Source organism: Hirundo rustica, chromosome 3, assembly GCF_015227805.2.
Source record: "Hirundo rustica isolate bHirRus1 chromosome 3, bHirRus1.pri.v3, whole genome shotgun sequence".
NCBI lineage: Eukaryota > Metazoa > Chordata > Aves > Passeriformes > Hirundinidae > Hirundo > Hirundo rustica.
Window position 1 is genome coordinate 113671793 of NC_053452.1, and position 23427 is coordinate 113695219.

The 23427-nt window shown below is 45.9% G+C and overlaps 1 protein-coding gene across 1 annotated transcript in view; it reads right to left on the bottom strand.

Moving 5' to 3' along the window:
* PKHD1 (PKHD1 ciliary IPT domain containing fibrocystin/polyductin) overlaps positions 1 to 8030 on the bottom strand; it is a 245592-nt gene extending 237562 nt beyond the window's left edge. Inside the window, exons 1-7 of the mRNA XM_058419697.1 lie at positions 7903 to 8030; positions 7540 to 7646; positions 6402 to 6479; positions 5308 to 5452; positions 4256 to 4355; positions 2141 to 2198; positions 1214 to 1292 (exon numbers count right to left, since the gene is read on the bottom strand). Coding sequence (XP_058275680.1) covers positions 1214 to 1292; positions 2141 to 2198; positions 4256 to 4355; positions 5308 to 5452; positions 6402 to 6479; positions 7540 to 7591 — 512 coding nt within the window. The 5' untranslated portion in view covers positions 7592 to 7646; positions 7903 to 8030. The remainder of the gene's footprint in view (positions 1 to 1213; positions 1293 to 2140; positions 2199 to 4255; positions 4356 to 5307; positions 5453 to 6401; positions 6480 to 7539; positions 7647 to 7902) is intronic.
* Positions 8031 to 23427: the final 15397 nt, after the last annotated feature.

Here is a 23427-nt window from a genome sequence, read left to right on the forward strand (position 1 = left end):
AAAAATGGGCAAAATTATTCATGTGAAGCTACAAAGGGAACCTGTCTGGTATGCTGGGATTTTGAGGCCATTTCCTTTTGGTGAGGTCGAGCTGTAAATGTGTAATCTGGCAGCAGAGCACTGCAGGCATCTCCAGCCTGCACTCAGACAGAGCAGCCTTTCTTCCCTCTGATCAAAGGTTCCAGGGCTCCACCAGAGGCAGGTAAAACAATAATTGATACCAAACAAAGGATGCTGATGTGCACAGTGTAGGGATGGCGTGGCAGGAATCTGCAGTGGACTTTCCTTCATGTCAGCAAGTAGTTTAATCACTTAGCAAAGGACATTTCCAGTCAGTTTGAGAAGTCATTAAAAAGCATCTAATTGTTAAATGTCTGCTACTTCTATTAAAAATTTTAACTACCAGGAATACATGCCTTTCCTGCCTCCTGAAATGACCCTTAAACTGTCAGCAGAGTAGCTATGGATTAATTGTTTATCTTTAAAATGCTTACCTGGGCTTAGTTCTTCACCGCCATTGGCACAGAAATCATAAATTAACATTTGATAATATATCCATACTTATGGAAATACACATGACACACAGCAGGACAGTATTGATGCTCATTTTGTATTCACTGTGTTTAAGGGGGCTGCTGTCCTAAAATAAGTGGTTTTTTAAACCTGCCAGCTTTTCCCTGTTGCATGTAATCATAGAAGAAACATTAAAAAAAATCAAACCTCTCAGAACAAGAAAACAAATGCAGAGTGTTTAAAACAGTGAACAACAAAGCCTTTTGTCTCAAAATACTTCTCTTTAGTCTTCTGGTTCACCAGAGCATCTGCTTCAAACTAATAGGTTTTTTTTTCTAAAAAAAATGCAAATGGGAAGGGGAAAATTTATTTAACTTTTCGACTCTGACATTATTTTAATTAGTTAAATTTTAATTTGCTAGCCAAAATAAAATCTACAGCAGCCAGTGCAATTACAGTACAATTCACACTGAGCTGTGATTGACTGTGCTGCCAGTAAACAAACCAACCAGCTTAATGGACCAGTTGCAATTAGATTAACAAAGTTTGCTGGAGCCCAACTCATGAGCTGCAATAAACCACAAAGGAAGTAAATGGCAATTCTGGGCCAACTGGTTGCAATTTATTGCTGTTGAGGAGGCTGATGGAAGAAATGTCAATTTACAGGGACTGCAGCAGATAGCTGAATGTTCATAATTACCCATCAATATAATCCACGTCGAAGTCCAGGGTCTCATATCTCCCAGCAATTGTCTTCCCATGAATCTTTATTAAATTTCCTGTTTGAGAGGAAATGGAAACTGAAGAGAGTCTTTTAAAGGCAGAGAACTTGTTTGCAGATTTTCTGAGCTGAACAAAAGGAATTTGTGGTCTTTATGAATTTTGCAGGGGTTCCTGCACTGAATGTACTCTCAGCTTCTACCATGGCTCAAGATGATTTTGTACTTAATTCACTCTTCTCAAAGCACACATCTTTGTTCCCCACCAAAGAAACCCAAATTAATTTCAAATTTTTTTGCAGATCTGCATTTTCATAGAGCTGACAACTTTTTCTCAACTCTTTTGTTAACTAAACCCCATTTTCTAACCCAATTCCAATGTAGAACGTCATGAGACAACCAAAATTACATAATTTGTACACCAGACAGGATGAAGGTCTAAAGAAGGACCTTGGCACATCTGTGGCCAGATTATTCTCCTGCTCTTCACTCACACTGGCAGGTGAAACATCCATCCAGCTAACACACAGAAACCTCCATACTGACACCCTAAAGCAAGGCACAAGAATCTAGAGTTGAACTACACCTGAAAACAATTGGAAATTGGGGATTGATTTAGAGTGAGGTGCATCTGTGTGATTTAATCATCCATGTGACTGTCTGAACTCTTGGGACACCAAAATCTTTTGATTTATCTTGACTTTGAGGATCAAACTTTCAACTTTCTCTAAAGAAACCTGGAAATACAGAAATAACAGAAGTAGGGTGGAAAAAACCCCTGCCATATCCCAGTTGATTTTTCAATCCAAAATCAGTGAATGACTTCTCATGTAACTTTAAAGCCTGATCTAAGACCCCAATAAGCAAAAGATCTGTATGGCACAGCAGATTAAAGAAGGGTCCCATACCTGGGGTGCCAGATGATGGATTAATTTGGTAAACCACAGGTGTCTGCTCAGCTGAGAACTGCAAAGAGAAATTTGCAGTGAAATGTCAGCTATTTATTTCTGCAGCATTCCAACCCCATGTGATGGTGCATTGCTCACAACCCAGCCAGCAGCTGCATTTCAGAGACTCACTCTCCACATCTGATCTTTGAAGCAGAGCTCTGCTCTGGGAAGGGAGTAAGGAGGATTATTCCCTCCTTATCCCCTCTCTATTCGGAGTCTGGATTAGTGATATTTATACATCTTCTTTTGCACCCAAATTTCCCACCCTGGCTTGATCCAACGGCAGAAGACGCAGTTTAATACACTATCAAATTTCTAAGTCATGCTTTGAAGTTAAAACCTGCATTTTATCTTGAATGATGATGCCATTTTTCTTCCCAATAGTATATCCTTTAGAACAATTTCATCATCATAGGTGTGAAATATTTCAGACACTCTTTGGCAAGCTTGTTGGGTATCTTAAAGCAGTGGAGCAAAGACTTTGTCTTGGCTTATTTTACAGCATTACAACACAGATTTTTTGGGGGAAAGGACCACCTTCACCTCTGAGGAAAAAAAAACTTGAAAAATCATCAAATCTAACCATTAATCCAACACTGCTAAATCCAGTAGAACATATCCCCAAATGCCACATCTGCATAGCTTTTCAATCCTTCCAGGGCTGGTAACTCCACCACTTCCCTGTTGTTCGACAATCCTTTGGGGAAAAAAATTTCCCTAATCTCCAACGTAAACCGCCCCTGGTGCAACCTGAGGCAATTTTCTCATTCTGTATCTTGTAACCAGGGAGAAGAGGACAACCAACCCCCACCTGGCTGCATCCTCCTGTCAGGGAGTTGTGGAGTGTGAGGTTCTCCCTGAGCCTCCTTTATTCCAGGCTGAGCCCCAGCAGCTCCCTGAGCTGTTCCTCATCAGATTTGTGCTCCAGGCCCTTCCCCATCCTTTTTGGGCATGCTCATCCTCCCCACCACCTTTATGAGCCCCCTCATGTCCTCGCTGGCACTTACAGATGCTGCTCACAGCCCTGTAAATATCACAAAAAATTAATTTGCTGCATTAATTAAAAGACACCATTGCGTATGTCAGGGCTTTTCCTAAACTTTCCTTGAAACCCATTCCCTTTCAGAGCTCAGCCTTTGCCTTCCCTCCTACTCCTGCTCATGTTAACAATCAGTGAGCGGCCACAAACTCCCTCCAGCAATGGGGGAGCAAAGGCAGCATCACACCATACCCCAGGCTGGAGAAGATGTGCAGAAAGAAGCCAAAAGCAGCATGAAATTGGGGCCACTGGCTGACACAGTGACACTTGTGAGCTGCTCGGACTTGCTGCCTGCAGCAGTTTTTCCAATCTAATGTGGAGGCAAAATTAATTTTTAATACGTCTAGCTCCCGGGGCCCAGCCCGAAAACAAAGAGACACATTGTGGTTTATTTAGCTTGGAATGTGCCTCATTAACAGCATCCCCTGGTGATTTTTCATCAGCTCTCTAAGCTAGCTGAACCATCCAATGACTCTTCAGCTTTAATGTGCAATTTACTGAAAATGCTGGGGGTTTTTGCTCAAAGTTAGCACAGAGGTGAGATGTGACTTACAAACACATCAGGCCTCATCCCAAAGCACACAGTCAAGGTTAAGGATTCTGGTCTGCAAGAGATCACAGAATCCCAGAATGGTTTGGGTTGGAAGGGACCTTAAAGACCTCAATCCACACCCCTGCTCTGCTCTTCCACTATCCCAGATTTCTCCAAACCCTGTCCAGCCTGGCCTGGAACACTTCCAGGGATGGGGCAGCCTCACATTAAAGAGCTTTTTCCTAACATCCAATCTAAACCTACTCTCTTTCGGTTTGAAGCTGTTTCCCTCAGTTGTCTCTAACACACCTTTGCAAAAAACCTCTCCCCATCTTTCTTTAGCTTAGGGTTGGAATTGAATGGTTTTAGAGGTCCCTTCCAATCCAAACCATTCCAGGATTTCATGCATTTCAGCACATTTCCTGTGACACAATGCTGAAGCTTCACTCCCTTCAATACCCTGAATTCTTTATCCTCACTTCTGCACTTGCTTGCTGATTACCTTGAAAGAATAGTTCTCTTTCTCCACCTCAGTCAGGTTGTTAAGCACATGTCCTTTAAAGATCACCTCCACATAGTACAAACCCTCCTGGGGTGAAGACCTAGGTGGAAGAAAATTTTATATTATTTTTATTCAAATTGTGTTTAGGAAATACCAAGTCCTTTACAGAGTCTCCTTTCACAGCAAGTCCACCGAGACTTCCTTAGAGCAAAGGAGCTCTAACTCCCAAACTTCAAACATATGAAGCCAAGCTTTAAAATATAAATTTAAAAGAAATGTGGAAGCACAGTAAGAAATCACAGTTAAGAGCAGAAGGTGACAGGACTGCATCAGAACTGTACCCAAATTATTGTCAGTACAAAACACAAACATTCTCATCAGGCAGGCATAGAAAATAATTGTTATTCATTAGTAATAAAATGACCCAGGGCTGCCTGGATCTGCAAGGCATCTTGATCCTGGTCCATAAATTAATGCTGCATCCTTGATTCACGTAGCTTCCCAGCACAGCACCCAGCAGAATTAACTCCCAGCCAAATCATAGCAGCAAAATATGGAAGAGTCCCATTGGGCCCCTCTACAGACACCGCAGTCTTCCAGTTCAACAACCTGTGTTAAAGTTATGACAGGATAGAAAACAGGCAGCCTAAACTGCCCAGCTGGTGCTTGGAACATTATTTATCTCCTGTTCTATTCATAACCTCTCTCTATCACCTTGGACAGGTCAAGGACACCAAAAGCTGATAGAGTCTCCTCCAAGATTTTCTTGGGAGTTTTGCATCTGAGAGCTAGATGCCTACAAACCTTTGGAGGTCTGAGTCTGGACTGCCCAAGAGGCCTCACTGTGACCTTCATGGCTCAAGGTAGCCTTGTGCTTCGTGAAGTGGAAGCAAGAATAAATCAGCCCAGGTTAGGAGGTTCTCAATGAGGCCACAGTAACAGCTGTAGGAATTCTTTCAACAACCAAACTGCCTGTGCAGGCACTGAGGGGAAATGAGGATCCTGTTTGACAAAAGGCAAGGTCTCACCCTCAGTGTAGCTATGGCTCATACCTTGTTCTGCACCTGATAGTGGGCAGCTCCAAATACAGAGGAGAGACATCACATGGCAGCCTGGGCAGGTCTGGATTCACCAGGGACACCTCCAGCTGGGATGCACTGGCTGGAGAGACAGATTCCAGCTGGTGGGATATTGAGCCTAAGCAAGAAAGTTAATCAGAAGAAGCTCTGTGAGGACAGGATCACTCCCAGCTGCTCAATAAACATTTTTGGAGGTACAACCCAGCTTCCCTAGGAGTAATGCTTAGAGCCCTTGATCAGGCTTTTTAAAACCATGTATGTGTAATTTTGCGCTGTGGTGGTTTAACCCCAGCTGTCAACTCAGCCCCACATAGCCACTCACTCATTTCCCCCCATGGAGACGGGGGAGAGAATTGGAAGGGTGAAAACCACGTGCCCAACTGCATTTCCACACATCTTTTAAATCCCTCTGGTGACTCTACCATTCCCCAAGAAGCCTGTGCCAGCTAACAACCTTGCAGTGGGTTCAGAAACCAATTCTCTTCTCGATGAATAGATATTCATCCCTGTGGAAAACCAGGCCTAGCTTTGTACAGCAGGTTTTGGACCCAAATGGACACGACATATAATTTTCTGTGATTTTTACTCAGATCTCGTGTTTATCATAGGAGTTTTAGAAACTCCAGCATCACAGAACATATGAAGGGGGCAGATTTTTGGCTTTTCTCCAATAACAGGGCAGGAGCAGGGAAGAAATTTCTAGCCCTACATCTGCAAAAATAAAGTAAACATTTTGACTTCTGTTGCTTAGAAATAAACCTTCAGCAAGAGCTTATAAAGTGATCATTTCAAGCTGATTTCATGCTATGAGCATCACAGCCTGTGGCTCTGTGGTGTAGGGTTTGTCACTCCAACCACAAACCTCAGAAGGGAGCTGATTATCTGCTATTTTTACATCCCTGAAAGTGTCCAGAGCCAGGTTAGACAGGGCATGGAACAACCTGGAATAGTGGACATCGTCCCTGCCTGTGGCAGGGGCTGGAATAAGGTAATTTTAAAGATCCCTTTCAATCCAACCTTTCTACGATTCTATTTCAACACATACTTAATAAGAATTTAAATCTCACCATCCAGAGTGATAGTAATCCAAGTTCCTCCAGCAATGCTGCCCTCACAGGGCTTGATGAGTGATGCTGAGGCTGTCCCTGGAAAAACAAACCAGCTCCATCAGGCTGAAGGGAAATGCAAATATCAAAAACACCTTATTCAGGATGAGACACAGTGGCCTGAGAGCTGTCTTTCTGCTATCCCACCCGTTATTTAATTTCTCCTTCTCAGGCAGCCAATTAATCATGTTGCCCATCCGTTTTCCCCCCGCCTCTCTCCCCTGTTTACAGCTCCCCTCAGGGAGGTGAAGCCTTCAGGGCTTGGTGAACCAAGCTACAGCCTGAGCCTCCTGTCATCCTCAAGAATTAAAGATGATAAACCTCATGTTTATTCCTTCATCTCTCAAAGCAATGTGTTTGCTGACTTCTGTACACCTTACCAAAATTAAGGCTGCCTACAAAATATATCCTTTTCTGGCTCCAAGACAGCCTGTCCAGTTATTTCCTTCAGAAGTCCTTAGGAAAGACATACAGGCCTGGAAAAGAGCTCCTGCTTCATGGTGTTAAGTCACCTACAGTCTGCTATGCCATGCCTTTCATAAAGGCACCAAATTCCTTAGATAATTTAGGATTTATTTTTCGTACCCTCATTCTCTGAAGCTGAGAGATGAACCAGCATTTGGCTTCTTTTTATGAAGCCTCCGACCAGAATTTTCCAGAAGTCATTTCCCAGGGATATCCAGTTTTCTGATTAACATTTTAGGAGATTTCCTAAAAACTTTTTAGCTATGTTTGGATGCAATCTGATCAAACGTCAGTATTGATCACTTAAGCCAAATATTGGACACTTTTACATCGTGAACCCTTAATATCAGCATGCAAAGAGTGACATCAAGTGAACAAAAAACAATAGGGATTATATGAAGTCAGGTAGAACACAGAGAGTTAAAAATTAATCTAGAAATCTCCTCTATGGCTATAGAAATAATGCCATGGAAAACCAACAATAAGGGTGGACAGCATCCAGTGTGCCACAGCCAATATCCCAAAGTTTTCAACACCTTTTACAGGTCCTCCTCCAAGTCTCACAGGCATTCTGTATCCAATCCCCACTGGATTTTACAGGTGTGGTTGGAGACAACACCTCTCCATCACCCACCTGCCAAGAATATCAGCCCAGCACTCAGCAAGAATGCTCTCCAAAGGTTCATCTTGAACACTGGCTGAGGAATTCACAAGAGTCTGGCTCCAGAACCTTCCCTGTAACTTTAAAACAAACACCATTGGTATTCTTTGTTCTCACTGCACACCTGTGGGAGCAACAGCTGTGAATTCTTCTAATAATTTAAGAATATAAACATTTGAGTAAAACACTGCAAAGTGCACGGGGCAGATTCCAGCGCCCTAGTGCAAGTGTATGCTACATTTCAAAGCAAGTGCCAAAAATATAACTTTTTATTTTATATTTATAATTTTAATATTTTATAGTATTCTTTTTAGGACTTTTTCTGGCTTTACTTACCTTATTCAATTTGTTCTTCCTCCATTCCTGTGATGAATAAAGTGCAGGGGCTCCATTACCAGCACAAGAGCTCCATCCCTTTGGTACCAGCACTGCCACCGGTTTCAGGCTGGGGTTGTGTCAGTCGCTCTGCCCAGGGCAGAAACCCACCAGCCAAGCTTTTCAAAAGGCTCAAATCCCGTCACACACAGCTCAGAGCCATCCATTGAGGGTGCTTAATTATTAACCTAAGCTACTTGCTGCTATTAACTGTTTTGTTCCAAGAATTTAATAACCATAACAAAAATAACCTGGGATTGTTCTCCCATTGGTAGATGGTCAGGTCCTCCAATAGGAGGACACTTGATCCATTTTGTCCTCTTCTTTTCCCTCCTACAACATGACAGCAAAACTGTTTCTTGATATGCTGATACTCAATCTGGGACTGACTTTCACAGCAAGTGGACTTCAGTGCTCCCTTACATATTATTAATTCAATTTTTCCATGGTATTCCCAGCAGCATCTGTTGGGAATTCTGCCCAAAGGGTGTTTAGATCCCTTATCACTTCTCAAGTGTCTTTAACTCTGCAGGTCTTTTTCCCTGTGGAAAAGGGAGTTGTGGACTTTCACATTCAGGCCCTGGAGAGCCTTGGCTGCTGGGAAGATGCAATCCAGCCTCCCTCGGACACTGAACAGCATCTCTGCTCCCACTTCTACCCTTCTCTGTTTGAAGCCCAGGTGGATTTTGATGGAGTCCCTCAATGGGCTACTGAGCCCCTGCCCTGGTGTGGAAACCTTCATGGAAGTTTCCACTGAAATTTGCAGGGAGTTCCCAGACCCCACAGAATGACTGAGGTTTAATGAGTTACCACACACCAAACAGCAGCAGAATGAGCTCTCACCTCAGCGCCAACGGGAGGTGAAAAACAGGCTCGCTCAGGTTCCTCCTCAGCCTCAGTTCAGAGACCCAGTGGCACAAAGTCACGGGCAATCAACCCTCAGGGGAGCTCTGGAGCTCTGCCCAGCAGTGGAACCAGTTGTGCTTGGTTTATTCTTAAGCTAAGACCGAGTGTCTCAGCCACATACAGCCAATGATTACAGCAACCACGTGTGAGTTAACCCCAGCAGTGATCTACACTCAGTTTACTTATTAGCTGGATTACACTGGAAATGTGGTCAGAAGGAAGAGCAAACCTGAGGAAATTCTCAAACAAAAAAAAGTGTTGCTAAAGAAGAGGTTGTTCAAGGGTGACACAGCAGACAGAGACATGCTGGTAACAGGGTCCACTCAGCCCCAAATAAAGGGATGGACCAGGTGCAAGGTCCCTTCAGGAAATGGCCTCAGAAACAAAAGGAGACAGGGCAGGGTGCTCAGCTACAACACAAGCCCGTGATGCAGCTAAAAGGCAGGACCAGAGCAGGGTTTACAGAGCAGTGTTTCTACACAGCTCAGGGAGGGAGCACAGAGCCACAGATGAGGTTAAATGAGGCTCCTGAACCACGGCCAGGCTGGGGAGGGTGGTCCAAGGTGAGACTGACCAGGGCCATTATGGCTTATTGCTGCCTTCAGTGTTGCTCCAACACATTCTGTCACTCAAACTCTCTACATCATAGCCAGCAAAAACTATTAGTGTTAGTGTCCATAGCACTTTGTGATCCAATCCTATGGAAATGTTTTATCCAGGAAAAACTCAACCAAATGCCCAAGATTTGCAGGTCAGAAGGATTTGGCTGGGATGAGGAGTTTATTCTTGGCAGAAAGTCACAGATTAAGTAAAACAATGCATAGGGAGCCCTCCCCATGGAGGAACTAAAACGTGAAAAGCAAGAGGGAAAGGGCACCAAGACGACTGGGGGGATGGAGCAACTCTCCTGCAAGAAAGAGCTGAGATGATTGGAATTGTTCAGCTTCAAAAGAGCGGGTTTTGGGGTGACCTAATTGCACCCATCCAGTAACTGCAGGGAGCCTACAAGAAAGATGGAGAGAAACAATTTACAAGGGCCTGGAGGGACAGGACGAGGGGGAAGGGTTTTAAACTGCCGGAGGGCAGGGTTAGATGGGATATTAGGAAGAAGATTGCTCTGTGAGGGTGGGGAAGCCTGGCACAGGTTTTCCAGAGAAGTTCTGGCTGCCCCATTCCTGGCAGTGTTCCAGACCAGGTTGGACAGAGCTTGGAGCAACCTGGGATAGTGGAAGGGGGGTAGAACTGGAGGAGTTTTAAGGTCTCTTCCATCCCAAACCATTCTGTGATTCTATGAAAAATATTGTCCTTAATAACCCAGGCTCAGAATTCAAATCAGAAGAGGAATGATCTCCACACAGGAGCCTATATAGGCTGATGTAAATACTCTGTCACCACAGGCTGATGCCCATTTTTAGAGACATTACCCACTAAAGAGGAAATCAGCACATTTTGATGAGCAAGCGCATGTTTGCATACACGTGCAATCCGCTTTTCTTCCTGCCGAAGGACAGTTCTGCTCGAAAACTTCACCCTTAGTTTGTTTTGTTTGTTTGGAGCTACTCATTTAGGGGTTTAGATTTTGAGTAAATAAATGGAAATAGCCCTACGGACAGGCTCAGCATCAGGAACCTGACAAACCCTCCTGCAGTGCAACCAGAGAGGAGGCAGAGCCATGCAGGAGGGGTGAGCAGTGGCTTTTTGTCACTAGATGGAAGCATGGAGCCACCGAAGGCCTGGTCTGACGCTTGAAACGCCGCACGGGCGGCCGGGCTGCCGCGGCTCTGCCTGACACGGGCCCAGGGGTGTTTGTGCTAACTCCCCGTGCTTGAGGAACAGCCCAGGTTCAAGCGGGCAGCGCAGCAAAAGGAGATGCGGGATCCGTCCCCAGCTCTTGCACTCACCAGCGCATGATTTGGTCGAAGTCAAGTCGTCGTGTGTAAGACGGGGATGACGCTGCCCGTGAGGCCTTTCTCAGAGGCAGCAGCATGCAAAGGCTCCGTTTCCCGGGGACTTGGAGCATTTCTGGGATGGAGGAGCCTTGCAGGAGCCAAATGGGGGGTCCCCTCATGCTCCCCCCGCCCGTCCTACGGCGAACACCTCGTGAGGGGAACGTGGCAGTTGTTGGACACCACATGGCACCTCCGGGCAGAGCAGCTGAGGGGAGGATAATGTGGGATAAGGAGAGGTTTAACGATTTTGTCTGTGACCACTGCAATTCCCTCCTCCCTCCCAGCCCTGCTGATGCATCCACCACCCCACATCAAGGGCAGCAGCATTCCCTGCCTCCAAAGTCAGGCCTTGGCATGAGGAAATGACGTGGGAATGCTGCCTGTGCTCACAATTCCTGCACCCACCCCTGTAAAGAGAGCAAAATGCATCCCAGGGGAAAGCCGGACTAAATGGAGCCAATTCTTGGTGCATAGAATGACAAAATCATAAAATCACAGAACGGTTTGGGTTGGAAGGGACCGAAAAGCTCATCTATTCCAGCCCCCTGTCCTGGGAAGGGGTGTCACTCCCTAGATCAGGTTTCTAGGGGACTGATGCCACTTAGTCACTCCAGTGGCCAGCAGCGTTGTACTTCCCTTGGATTTATCTTTGGATAAGCAGCTTGGCCTCCACTGTAGAGCATGCCATGCTGAACACACAGTAAAGAAAAACAGCTTGAAACTGCTTGAACTTAGTGACTGTGTCCAGACACAGGGCTGTGACCCCTGCTCTCCAGACACAGGGAGAGATCTTTGCTCTCCAGCTTGGCATTGGCACAGGATCACAGACTGGTTTAGGTTGGAAGGGACCTTAAAGTTTCTCTCGTTCCACCCTCTGCCATGGCCAGGGACAACTTCCACTGTCCCAGGCTGCTCCAAACTCTGTCCAGCCTGGCCTTGGACTCTTCCAGGGATCCAGAGGCAGCCACAGCTTCTCTGGGCACCTTGTGCCAGGACCTCCCCACCCTGGCAGGGAAGAATTCCCTCCTAATATCTAATTTAAATCTACCATCTTTCAGTATGAAATCATTATCCCTCTCCTGGGTTACAAGTAGCCTGGAAGACTTCCACTGGCCATGCTGCTCCGTGCTGGGTTCTTACAGCTGCTCTTTCTTTCTATTAATACTTCACTTTTCCTGTATTGACACCAACTTCCTAGCAACCAAGGTCACAGAGAAGGTGTTAAGAAGCTGGCCTGATTAATAATAAATCCTGGGGTTTGATGTCTTTTTTTCTTGAGAGGCTTGTTAGACACCAGCAGGCAGGGTGCTGAGCTGGGATTTCCAAGGCAACCTAGGGGATTTGGAAAACCTTCACTGATCAAATTTCCCTTTGAATCCCAGTCTTCCTCCTGCTAGCCCTCAGAACCCAGCTGGGTGAGGCTACTGTCCATGGAAAGGTGAGCTGAGGCAAGGCAGTGGTGCTAAGCAGGGATTTGAGTACAAGAAAGCCAATACAGCTCATTCATGATCATTCCTAAATCAGGAGAAGGAAGAGCTCTTAGTAGGCCAAGAATCCTAGAATCACAGAATGATTTGGGTTGAAAGAGATCCTAAAGATAACCTGGATCCAGCCCCCTGCCTTGGGCAGGGACACTTTCCACTATCCCAGGTTGCTCCAAGCCCTGTCCAACTTGACCTTGAACACTTCCAGGGTTGGGGAATTGACAGTGTCTCCTGAGAGGCACAGCATTCAGGCTTCTTCTCCCTTTTTTACTGTTCCTTTACAAAGGAAAAGAAAAGCATTTTCTTTCTTGGAAATCTTAACATTCACATTATTAACTTTTTGTTTGTTTGTTTGTTTGTTTTTTGTTTTTTTAATTTTAAAACCTTTTATTCCCACTACTTCTACTGACATTTGCAGCCTGTAAATGAACTGCCTGACTTGCCTGGCCCATTTTTCTACCTGATTTTCAAGAGATTCCACTATTTTCTTTGAGATGAAAAATGCCAGTGCTTCCAGGAGCCTTCCACATCTTTACAGGGTCACTTTTCAGCAGGATAAAACTCTGTTGAGCTTGTTCCCATAGCTACTCTTGCTCCATTTTAAACAGACAGCGAACTTCTTTAAATACTAAATTTATTGCCAGTGCAGCTGCTTTAATGACAGGTTTGAGGCTTCTTTGGTTTCAAGGTTGGGTGTGTTTGTGCTCCCGTCTCCCGTGGGTCACAGAGGGGATGTGGGGATCCCCCAGCCCCCTGCCCCTGGCAGATGCTGGAGCCTGGGGATGTAAAGGGAACTGGGCAAGGAGAAACCTTGCGGGGGATTTGTCTTCTTCCAGCCACGTAGGGGATGCTCCCCTGGGGTCTGCAGAGCACATGGGATTGCCAGGGAAAACCAAGGTCGAGGTTGGCTCCCAGACCCATCATAGAATCATTACGATTGGAAAAGACATCTAAGATCATGAAGTCCAGCCTTTGATCAGATATTCCTGTGCTCACTCAGCCATGTCACAAAGCAACACATCTCCTCATTCTTTGAAAGCTCCCAGGGAGAGTGGCTCCACCACTTCCCTGGGCAGCCTGTTCCAATGCTCAGCCACTCTTTCAGGGAAGAAATTTTCTCTGATATCCAACCAGGCACCACTTAAGATAATTTCTCCTTGTCCTATCACTTGATACTTGGGAGAAAAGACCAAACCCAAACTGGCTACACTCTCCTTTCAGTTGTAGAGAGCAATGAGGTCACCTTGAGCCACCTTTTCTCCAGGCTAAAACACCCCCAGCACCTGCCAGGCACACAAATTCTCCGAAGTCAAAAACACAGTCACAAAGGGGAAAAAAACAACTTCAAATAAAGCACTAGCTGCTTCTGCACTGTGAAAAAACATCCTGGTGTTGAGGTTCGCTCCAGAGATTTTCCTCTGCTGGCTGCTCACAGACACATCTCATCCACGCTTCCCACCGGTGTGATGGACCATCACTCCTCCAATCTCTGTGTTACAGGGCTTTTTGTCACGCAAACAGCGCCCAAAAAAGGTTACAACTCTGTTGTGCTGGGCGCTGTGGAGCCACACAGTACCAGGGACTGTCCAGCCCTAAAACAGCTTTCAGTTTAAATAGGGGCAGAGACAAAATCCCACGGGTCGGTGGGAAAAGATGCCTGCTGCAGGTTTTGCAAAGCAGGTGAAAACAGCCCCAGAGGAAACGTGCACGGGTTGGACCCCGGAGGAAAAGGATAAAATCAAGTGGTCATTTGGGCAGAAGAAATCTCTCGGGGAAGTCTCGGCAGGCGCTGCTGCAGAGTGAACCTCGGCATTTGCTTAAACAAACAGCTGGTGGAGGATTGGGTTTCGGAATCAAACTGCAACCCAGCACCTACTGAGCTTCATCCATCATTAGTCTTTCATTAGGGAGCTTGTTCTTGGCCTGCTCCCCAGTTCTCAGAGAAGTGATTCAGGCAAATGCCAGCCCCGCTGTGTCCTGCAGCCGTTCTCCTTCCACCTCTGCACCAAATGCCCACTTTATTCTCATTTAAAACCGGAATTCCGTCCCTTCGGTGAGTTTTCACTGTGAATGCTGCCACTGCCCCATCCCCTCCATCCATCCCCGCTGCCCATGTCTAAGCAGGAGGAACAGGTGGGACAGCTGACCCTGGCGAATGAAAGGAGAGCACAGTTTGGCTCCCCTCGCCCCTTTCTCACAGCCTGTCCCCGCCGTCAGTGATCCCCCAGCCCCCAGGGACGGCGGATTTGTGTGTATTAGTCACATGAAAGGAAAGACCCTGCAGCAGGCTGCTGCCGGGCTTTGCTTCACTTCCAGCAGAGGGGATGGCTTGCCACTGTATTCCTCAGGACTGGAATCAAATTACAACTTTTTTTTTTTTTTTTTTTTTTTTTTTTTTTTTTTTTTTTTTTTTTTTTTTTTTCCCAACTGGCTTCTGTGCAAGAAGTGCCACAGCCCTGGGGGGAAAAAAAAATAAATAAAAATGAAAGAAAAAAGTGAAAAAGAACAACTTACAAAGATCCCAGCTGTGCAGAGAGATGTGTAAAGCCAGACACTGGATGAGATCTTTTTCCATCGTCAAATCCCTGGTGGGATTCTGTCTCATTGGCCGGGTGTGGAGCTCCACAGCCTGTCACCACACAGTGGGTTCTAGCAGAGCATTACTGTCCAAATTAATGTCTCTCTGTCCAAACTCTGTTAGTATGCTGTCACACACAGCAGACTCCCACGTGGACCCTGCTAAGGTGGGCTCACATTTAGGTACTGCCCAGTGAGTCACATCCCAGGGATATTTTCCTCTCAGGAGTAAAAAATGCAAACCCATGGAAGTCACATGGACGAACACCAAACCTGTCACACCAGGACAAGGCAATCAAAGAATCACAGAATGCTTTGAATTGGAAGGGACCTTAAAGATCACGTAGTTCCAAACCCCTTCCCTCAGGCAGTGAAAGTTTGAGATAAATGTGGTGACTTGTATTACTTTTCTCCTCAGTGAAAGTGTCGATGTTTCAGGGTCGTTGGGAGCCCCTGATAGGTCGATCATTGCCCAGCACGTCTTCTATTTATTATTTGTGCTGTGACTCTTAATTTGTTTTCTCACTCAAAACAATTTCTTGCACGCTTCCCTATCCTTTTCTGCTTACCCTCATTACCTGAATCCAGCAAGAAGTCACTTCCCACCCAGTCTTAAAAAACCACTTGAGCTGTGCCACAGCAAGACTTTTTTCACCCCAGTTTTCAGTACTGCCAGTGATCTGAATATTGGGTTATTCCCACAACTCTAACTGAGGTATCCTTGTGCCTGCTGCTGCTGCACAGACCCTTTGACCCAGCAATGAAGAGAAAAACAGAAGTAGAGAGAAAGAGCCCATAGGTGGGATGAGGAAGGAAGCCTTGATCAGAGCCTGCTCATTTTTAAGTCTAAATTAATGCTTTAATACATTTTAAAGTCTAAATTAATGCTTTAATTCAGAATGGGTTTGCATGCACTAAAATGCAAATTGAATGAATATTGAAACCCCAAACCCAAGATGATTCCTTTATTTAAGGGCAAGGAGGGCTGTTCTGTCCAGCCAGATGCATTTCATAGTCATTTCCAGCACTGTGTGTGCAGGGGGGTGGTGGGCCATTAAAAATAAAAGTGCCAGTGTTCCAAATGCCAGCCCTGCACCCACCTGTTTCTCTTTGAGCCCTAACGTGGCCACCTCTGACCCTGCTGTGGGTCTGAGGCACTTGGGAGGCTGCACCTCCCACCCTCCAATCCCCCATTCCCCACGGCAGCTGTGTAAACCTCAACAGCTGGGGACAAGAGATGATGCCTCCAGCTCCTGGGTGGAGGGACAGCAAAGGGCATCTGCAAGGGCTCCAAATCACTGACCTGGCGGTGGGGACTCTATTTCAGTCACATAAAGTTTGGCACTGCCCCCATTTGAACCCCCTGCCCATAAATCCAGCTCAATTAGCGCTCAGGAGTTCTCGATGCAAGGTGTTAATTTGGTAATTTCCTGCCCTGAGGGACTGCAGGAGGGGATTTTGGGTTCAGGGTCTGCTCAGCTCTGCCGTGACACCAAGGGCCTCCTGAGGAACTCTGGTCACTTGCTTTTTGTAGCCACAAGGATGGGGAGGTAGGAGAGGAAAATGATGAAGAAACTCTTCTCATCAGTGCTTGATGAAGCCTTGGAGTTACCTGGAAACTGCAGGAAGGATTTTTCCATCCTCTGGCAGCCAGGGTCAATAAGTTTCACATCCTGACTTCAGAAAGGCAAATCTGCACCGGGTGATGCATCCAGCCTTTGGGTGTGCCTGTCTGCAGGCTGTTTTCCAAAAGCCTGACATGGAACTGGACATCGAGGAGATCCTCCTTAAGCTGCTTAATTGTGGACACAGCAGTGGGATGAGATTGAAACATTACCCTAAGGCATCCCTTTTTTTACCCTGTCTAAATACATGTCAGAAATCAACAATTCTTCTTCAGGATCTTTTCTCCTGCCTTGAAGGCAGATGGAACTGTCAAAGAATCACAGAATGGTTGAAGTTGGAAGTGACCTTAAAGTTCACCTACTTCCAATCCCCCTGCCATGGTAATACAGCCTTGTACAGAAGAGAAGGCAGGAATCCACTGTTCCTGTTCTAACACAAATAAATTAGGATAATCACAAGCTGTCCAGCTCAGGGGATCAGTGAGAGAGTGGCTTTCTGGCTTGGGCTATAGCCACAGTAAAACAAATGCATCAGGGCAGCCTCCTTGGTGCTCCTAACCTTCATTAGGTAGGAGGAGCAGAGAGGCAAAGCCCACTGCCTGCCCAGGGTCACACCTGACCCACTTCTACTACTGGATGGCCTCGGAAAAATCTCTCCCCTCTTCACGGTTTTCAGAAAGTGGAACTCCATAACTGAGACTGGATATTGTGAAAAGATGGAAGTACCAGGAACAGAGGTTCACTTGCCAGCTCTGTTCTATGCTTACAGGGGGCTCTGGGAAATTCACTTCCTAGCTGTCAGTAATGATAACAGCAGGAGTAACGTGAGATCGATGACATGTTGCATCCTCAGACAATGGATTTGCAAAGGTAATAAATAAACAAATTCAATATATAAATAAACTGAACAACGGCCATTTCAGAGAATGAAAATGTTCAGGAGATTTTTTTACAAGATTTGTTGAATATTGGGTGCCAACCAAGCTAATTCTCAGTCTTTTTCATGAGGTCACTGTGTCCTCCCACTCCTGCTGTCTCCCAGTTATGGTGCAAGGAACTGTTGGAATGAAACCCCAGGGACTGGTCTGATGACAGCTGTTGGCTTTCTCTGTATCAGTCCAAGGCTGAAGAGGCTGACAACCTGACCTTACCACCACCTAACCTTGAAAATACACCTAAAATTCAGCACGGACTCCAAAACTGGGTCTCTCCCAAGGGAAGAGCAATGAATTTCCACATCCAGGACATAAATATTCCAGGTTCAAAGAACCTTTTCATTCCAGCGTCTACACCAACTTTCCACCTCCCTTCCCCATCACCAGCTCTCCCAGGCCAAGAGCAGGCACCAAAGCCCCCGCCCCCCCCCCAGCCAAACCCCCTCCAGCTCAATCAGCTGTCACAGGCCCCACATTCCTGCAGGACTCCCAGAACTGGCAGCTCTGGACATCTGCTCTTTTCCACCCCCGCAAATATGCAAGCAGGTGTGAGGCACCACCACTTGCCTTGTTCCTGGTCACTTTTACCCAGGCACTGGGAGTGAAGGCACAGCCAGGAGGGCAGGATGATCTGTTCCCCTCCATCCTCTCCGTGTCCCTCTGGGGAATGTACAGAAACAAAAATCACTCTCCTCACTTGAATTGAACAATCTGGAAAAAATTAAACTTAAGTGGCTGAATATGATTCCTCTCTTCCTCACTCTCACAGGGACTTTATACCAGTGGTGACAAAATCCAAATCGTTCCAACCCCTGCCATGGGCAGGGACACTTTCCACTATCCCAAGTTGCTCCAGGCCCCGTCCAACCTGGCCTTGGACACTTCCAGGGATCCAGGAGCAGCCACAGCTTCTCTGGACAATGAAATGCCCAGAGAATATAGAAATAGAGAGAGTACAGAAATTTCCTCCTATAGTGACTTTATAGTTATCCAGCAACCCATAACTTTATGGATGACAATCAGCATGGAGCTCTTTACAGGACTGGGTTTATCTACATCCCAATGAAATTTAAAGTAATGAATAAAAATAAGCTCAAATTGAAGCAATGTAGTTTGTGCAGTTTATGCAGCTTACAGCCCTACAGGTTATTAACAGCGATTAAAAGAAAATAATAATTCAGCACATTCAACATTTTGTTGTTGTTTTCCAGACAAGTATAGAATTTAAAATAAAATAATTAAAATAAAATAAAATAAAATAATTAAAATAAAATAAAATAAAATAAAATAAAATAAAATAAAATAAAATAAAATAAAATACTATTTATTTTGCACTGAAATTTTCAGCTCACAAATATGTTCCATGGGACAAGGTTGTAGTTTTTGAGGGATAACCTCCTTTCTTTCCTTAAGGAACGGGATGATACCTTATAGGAAATACAGAGTTCATCTCATGACTGCATGGGATCATGTGAGGTCCCTGAGCCGAACTGCTGCTCCCAATATCCTTACAAGGTGTACCAGTAGCTCCAAATAGAAAAGGTCCATTTTTTACAGCTGCCACATGCCCAGTTTGTTCCCAGCTGCCATCCCCACATCCTTGTGAAACCTGGCACTGCCTGCAAGCACCAGCACATTCCAGTGACACCAAACGCCTCTGTCAGCCTCAGTTTGCCTGGGACACTTCCAGGCATGGAGCAGCCACAGCTTCTCTGAGCAGCCTGTGCCAGGACCTCATCACCCTCACAGCCAAGAATTAATGGGATATCTGAATGGCCCAGAGGGTCTCTTAGGTCCTCATCCCACCCTGGCAGAGGGCAACGCTCTCAAAATGTTGTCTATGGTTTGGGAACTGAGGCATGGGATGATGTGCCCAAGATCTTGAAAGAAGTTTATGGCACAGCAAGTATTTTTTTTAAAAGTCACACTTTCCCCTGCATCTGAAATATTACATTCAGTATGACTGGCACAGCTGGCTGTGAAGCCACATGGCCCACACTGGTATTATTGAAGCCTTTCAGCCTCCAAAACAGGATTGCTGCCTGTTGGGGTGTGTCTTATCCTATGCAAGCTCCTGAATTGTGTTTAGAAAAGGATGGCAGGAAGAAATCATCTCAGTCAAAACCATGCTGAGGATGTTTCTGCAGCGAGGATGATGGAGTTCCTGCACCCAGCAGCATTGCCTGGGCCAGTTTCATTTACTTTTGGTTATTGCTCTCTCAAACAATCCTATTACAGCCCATCTTTCACCACAGATCCTGCTCCTTGCCTTTTGTCCTCATCCTAATAATTCTTTTCAGGTGAGCATTCAAACCTCTGGAAGTGATTGCAGGGTTGTGTGGTCACTCTGATTTCAACACAAAAATATTTCCCTTTCCAAAAAAAAAAAATGCTGAGAATGTTTCAAAGGTATTTTTCCCCTATGAAGCAAGATTACATTGAACATTGAGATTTTGACAGAAGATGGAGGGGGAATGGTAGATTATTTTGGAGGGCATTTTGGTTTATGTCTCATAGGAATCTGGTAAGGAGCAGAATGATGGGTTTGCTCGCAATTTGTTTCTTTAGTTCTGAGAAAGCTGAAAATGTTTTTGAATTCCAACATAAGGGGAAAAGAAAAGAAAAGGAAAAAAGAAAAAAAAAAGACAAAAAAAAAAAAAAAAAAAAAAAAAAAAGTAATTGTTCGAGGCCAGGTTGGATGGGGTTTGGATCAACCTGGGTCACTGGAAGGTGTCCCTGCCCATGGGTGGAACTGGATGATCTTTAAGGTCCATTCCCACCCAAACTATCCTAGGACTCCATAATTCTGTCATTAATATTATTTGCCAGTCAAAAATTCTCTGCAAACTTTTTCCTACACCAATGGAGTCATTTCCAGTCTCCTAAGGGCACTATTTTTTAAATACCTCTGATGGAGAAGAGGTGAAAAGGCACAATTTTAACAACACCAGGGCTGGGAGGATCCCGGCTGTACTGACTGTGGCTCATGGAACTGGTTGGGCTCAGCCCCTGTTGTCTGACCCCAGCACTTGCCAAAGCCCAACTCAAAGCAAAGAGCCCATCAGGATTTTGGACCAGCTCCAAATCCAGCTCCTTCCTCCTCCTGCAGCCCTCTGGCCATTAAAAGATAAACCTGCTGTACCTGCAGTAAGTGGCTTTATTCTGGAAACCCTTGGTGGGATTTTTTTTTATTATTATTATTATTATTATTATTATTTATTTATTTATTTATTCCCTGACAGGACCGAGTTACAGCATCGGAAAAAGGGATAAAAATGCCGAAACGCGCGGACAGCTGAGGCGGTGTCACTCAACACGCCGCTGTCAGCCGGGTGATTGAGGTGGACAGGAGGGACCGGGAAGGGCCGCGGGCTGTAAAGGACACGGGCAGGTGTGGGGACAGGGCCATGGGGCGGGCTGGGCGGTACAAAAGGGACGGTGACAGCCGGGCAGGGCAGGGACCAGGCGGGCATGGCAGCGGCATCCTCGGGGCACAGCCAGGGCAGGGGAGAGCCGGCCCCAGGGCAACCGGGCTGGAGGCTGCTCTGCCCTGAGCGGGATGGAACAGGAATGCTGCTGGAAAACCTCTAGCCGTAGGGCCGGAGAGGGAGTTGAGAGGATGCTGAGGCGAGGTGGGGGGAAATGAGCCCAGGTGGTAAAAAAAAAAAAAAAAAAAATGAGGGGAGGGAGGGGAATTTAACTGTGTTTTTACTAGGGAAAAGGGGGAAAAAAGAGGCATTGGTGTAGAGGGGCGTGGGAGAAGGAGAAAAGCCCAAATCCCCAAACACACTCACACAGGTCAGTAGGATCAGCTGCTTCAAGAGACTTTTGGGCAGCCCCATGCATAGGCTGCTTGCTAGAGAGCGTTTCTGACCACCCCAGCTCCTGCTTCCTTGGGGGAAGCTTGAAAAGGATGAACTCCACCTCTCTCTGGAGATGCCAGCCCAGATACCACCCCTGGGGTGCCACAAAGCCACAGAGGACCTGGGAGAGGAAGATGAAGGGACCAGCTGCTCCTTTGCTGAAGGTAATGACTGCAATTTCCCTTTTTTTCTCATGTAATACCTCCTGTGTGAGAGATTTATGCCCAAGCATAGAGGAAACAGCCAGTGCCTCTCATCCAGGGCTGTGGGAAGCATCCCAAGGAATTCTGAGCAGGACAAATGATGCCATGGATGGAAAAGGGAAAGGAGGTGAGGTGGTATCCTCATGGCTCAAACTGAGCCCCAGACTCATTAGCAAATTCCCAGGGATCAGAGCACTCTGCCTGGATGTTATCTGTGGCAGTGGAGCATCCTTTCAAAGTGGGTGTGTTCAGGCTCTCAGCTGTGGGCAGACCAACCCCAGGGACGTGTTCAATTTTCAGGAGCATCCTCAGACCCAGGGTTTTGTTCTCAAGGACAGCAGGGTTGGTGTTTGGAGCCCTGCTGGCCAGGTCTCTCCTCTCCAAGACAACCTTTCAGGGACCCAGGGGGTTCAGGGACTGCTGGGGAGGAGTTTTAGGGTTGGGGTGGGGGGAGTGGGGGATAATTTCATCCCTGGGAAGCTTTGCAATCTCAGATTGCACTCAAGGAGCCTCCTCTGACAGCAAGTGGTGCCCAGGGGATGAACACCTTCCAGGGAAAGTGACCTGATTTTAATTCTCACCTGGAAATAAGTTGTTACCTGCAGGCTCCCACTACTGCCTCCCTGTCACCCTGTCCAGCTGTTAAATTATGTTATCCCCACACTATTTTTGATTTATTTAATTCTCCAGAATCATTATTGGACAATGAGGTATTTTCCCCATTTCACTAAGGAAAACCAGGAGTACAGATGTCCATAGGTCCAGATCCATCCCCATTACCCTCAGACCCTTCAGTGAGGAGTTTAAACTACAAGCACAGACACTCCTGGCTCTTTCTGGAGTCAACAGAGAGAGGCAGCCCCCTCTGGACACACTCCTGGGCCCTGCCTCTGTGTCCTTGCTCTCCATGGGTGGTTGTTCTTAGTATTTCCAGCCTAATAGAATTACTGCTTAATTTAACTGGGAATGAATGACTGAAGCTGTCGAAGCCCAGTGTGAGTTTATCCTCCTCTTGTCTCAGCTCATTGCCCCATTTCCCTGTTCTTGGATCATAAGTAGAGGAATTTAAAAAAAAAAAAAAAAAAAGAACCATAATTAGAGCAAAAGGGCACTGTCCTCTTTCCCAAGGCTGTACAAGAGGCCTCCAGGAACTCCAGCCTGGGGAAGGGTTTGTGGCATGAAGAGACCCAAAATCCCCAGAGCTAAACAGTCTTAGGTGCAGTAAAAAGAGAAGGATGATTCCCCCCTTTTTCAAGCCAGTGGCAAAAATCCTACTGGGCTTCTTGAGGGAGAGTTACTGTAAATTGCAGCATTAAATTAATTTGCATTCAAGATATAGGGGAAAAGGGGAAACCAAGGAGCAAGGGAGGCCATGCTGAATGTGTATGGGCATTTCTACAGGCACTCCAGTTTGTTCCAGACAAATTATTTCACCTCTGTGCCTCAGCTTCCCCTTCCAAAATCTGGGAATGTTGATGGGCTTAGGTCAAGGACAGTTACTCTTCTCTAGTGCAAAGAATCTGTCCAGTTAAATAAAACATGATGGGGCTAAACCAGCCTGAAGACCTCAGTTTAAAATCACCAGATGAAACAGAAAATATAATTTAGGGAACTTTAATATGAACATCTTTTAATAGTGAAATAAAAATGTTAGAAAGCCTAACAAGGAGATGAGCAGGATGGGCAGGCACCTCACAAGGATTGCTGGTGATTCTGACACAGCCTTGGGCAACTCACTTATTTTCTCCCTCATATGCCTCCCTTTTTTAAGGAATTAAATGTCAGCACACTGGGTCTGGGTGATGTTTCAGAGGTGCTCACTGAGGCCAAATTCCCACTGAGGCAGAGAGCTCATCACCACCGTTTATGGAGCAAACTCAATAAACTTTGAGACACCCCCATGAAACCTCACCAGAGTTTAAAAAAAGAAAAAAAAAAAAAAAA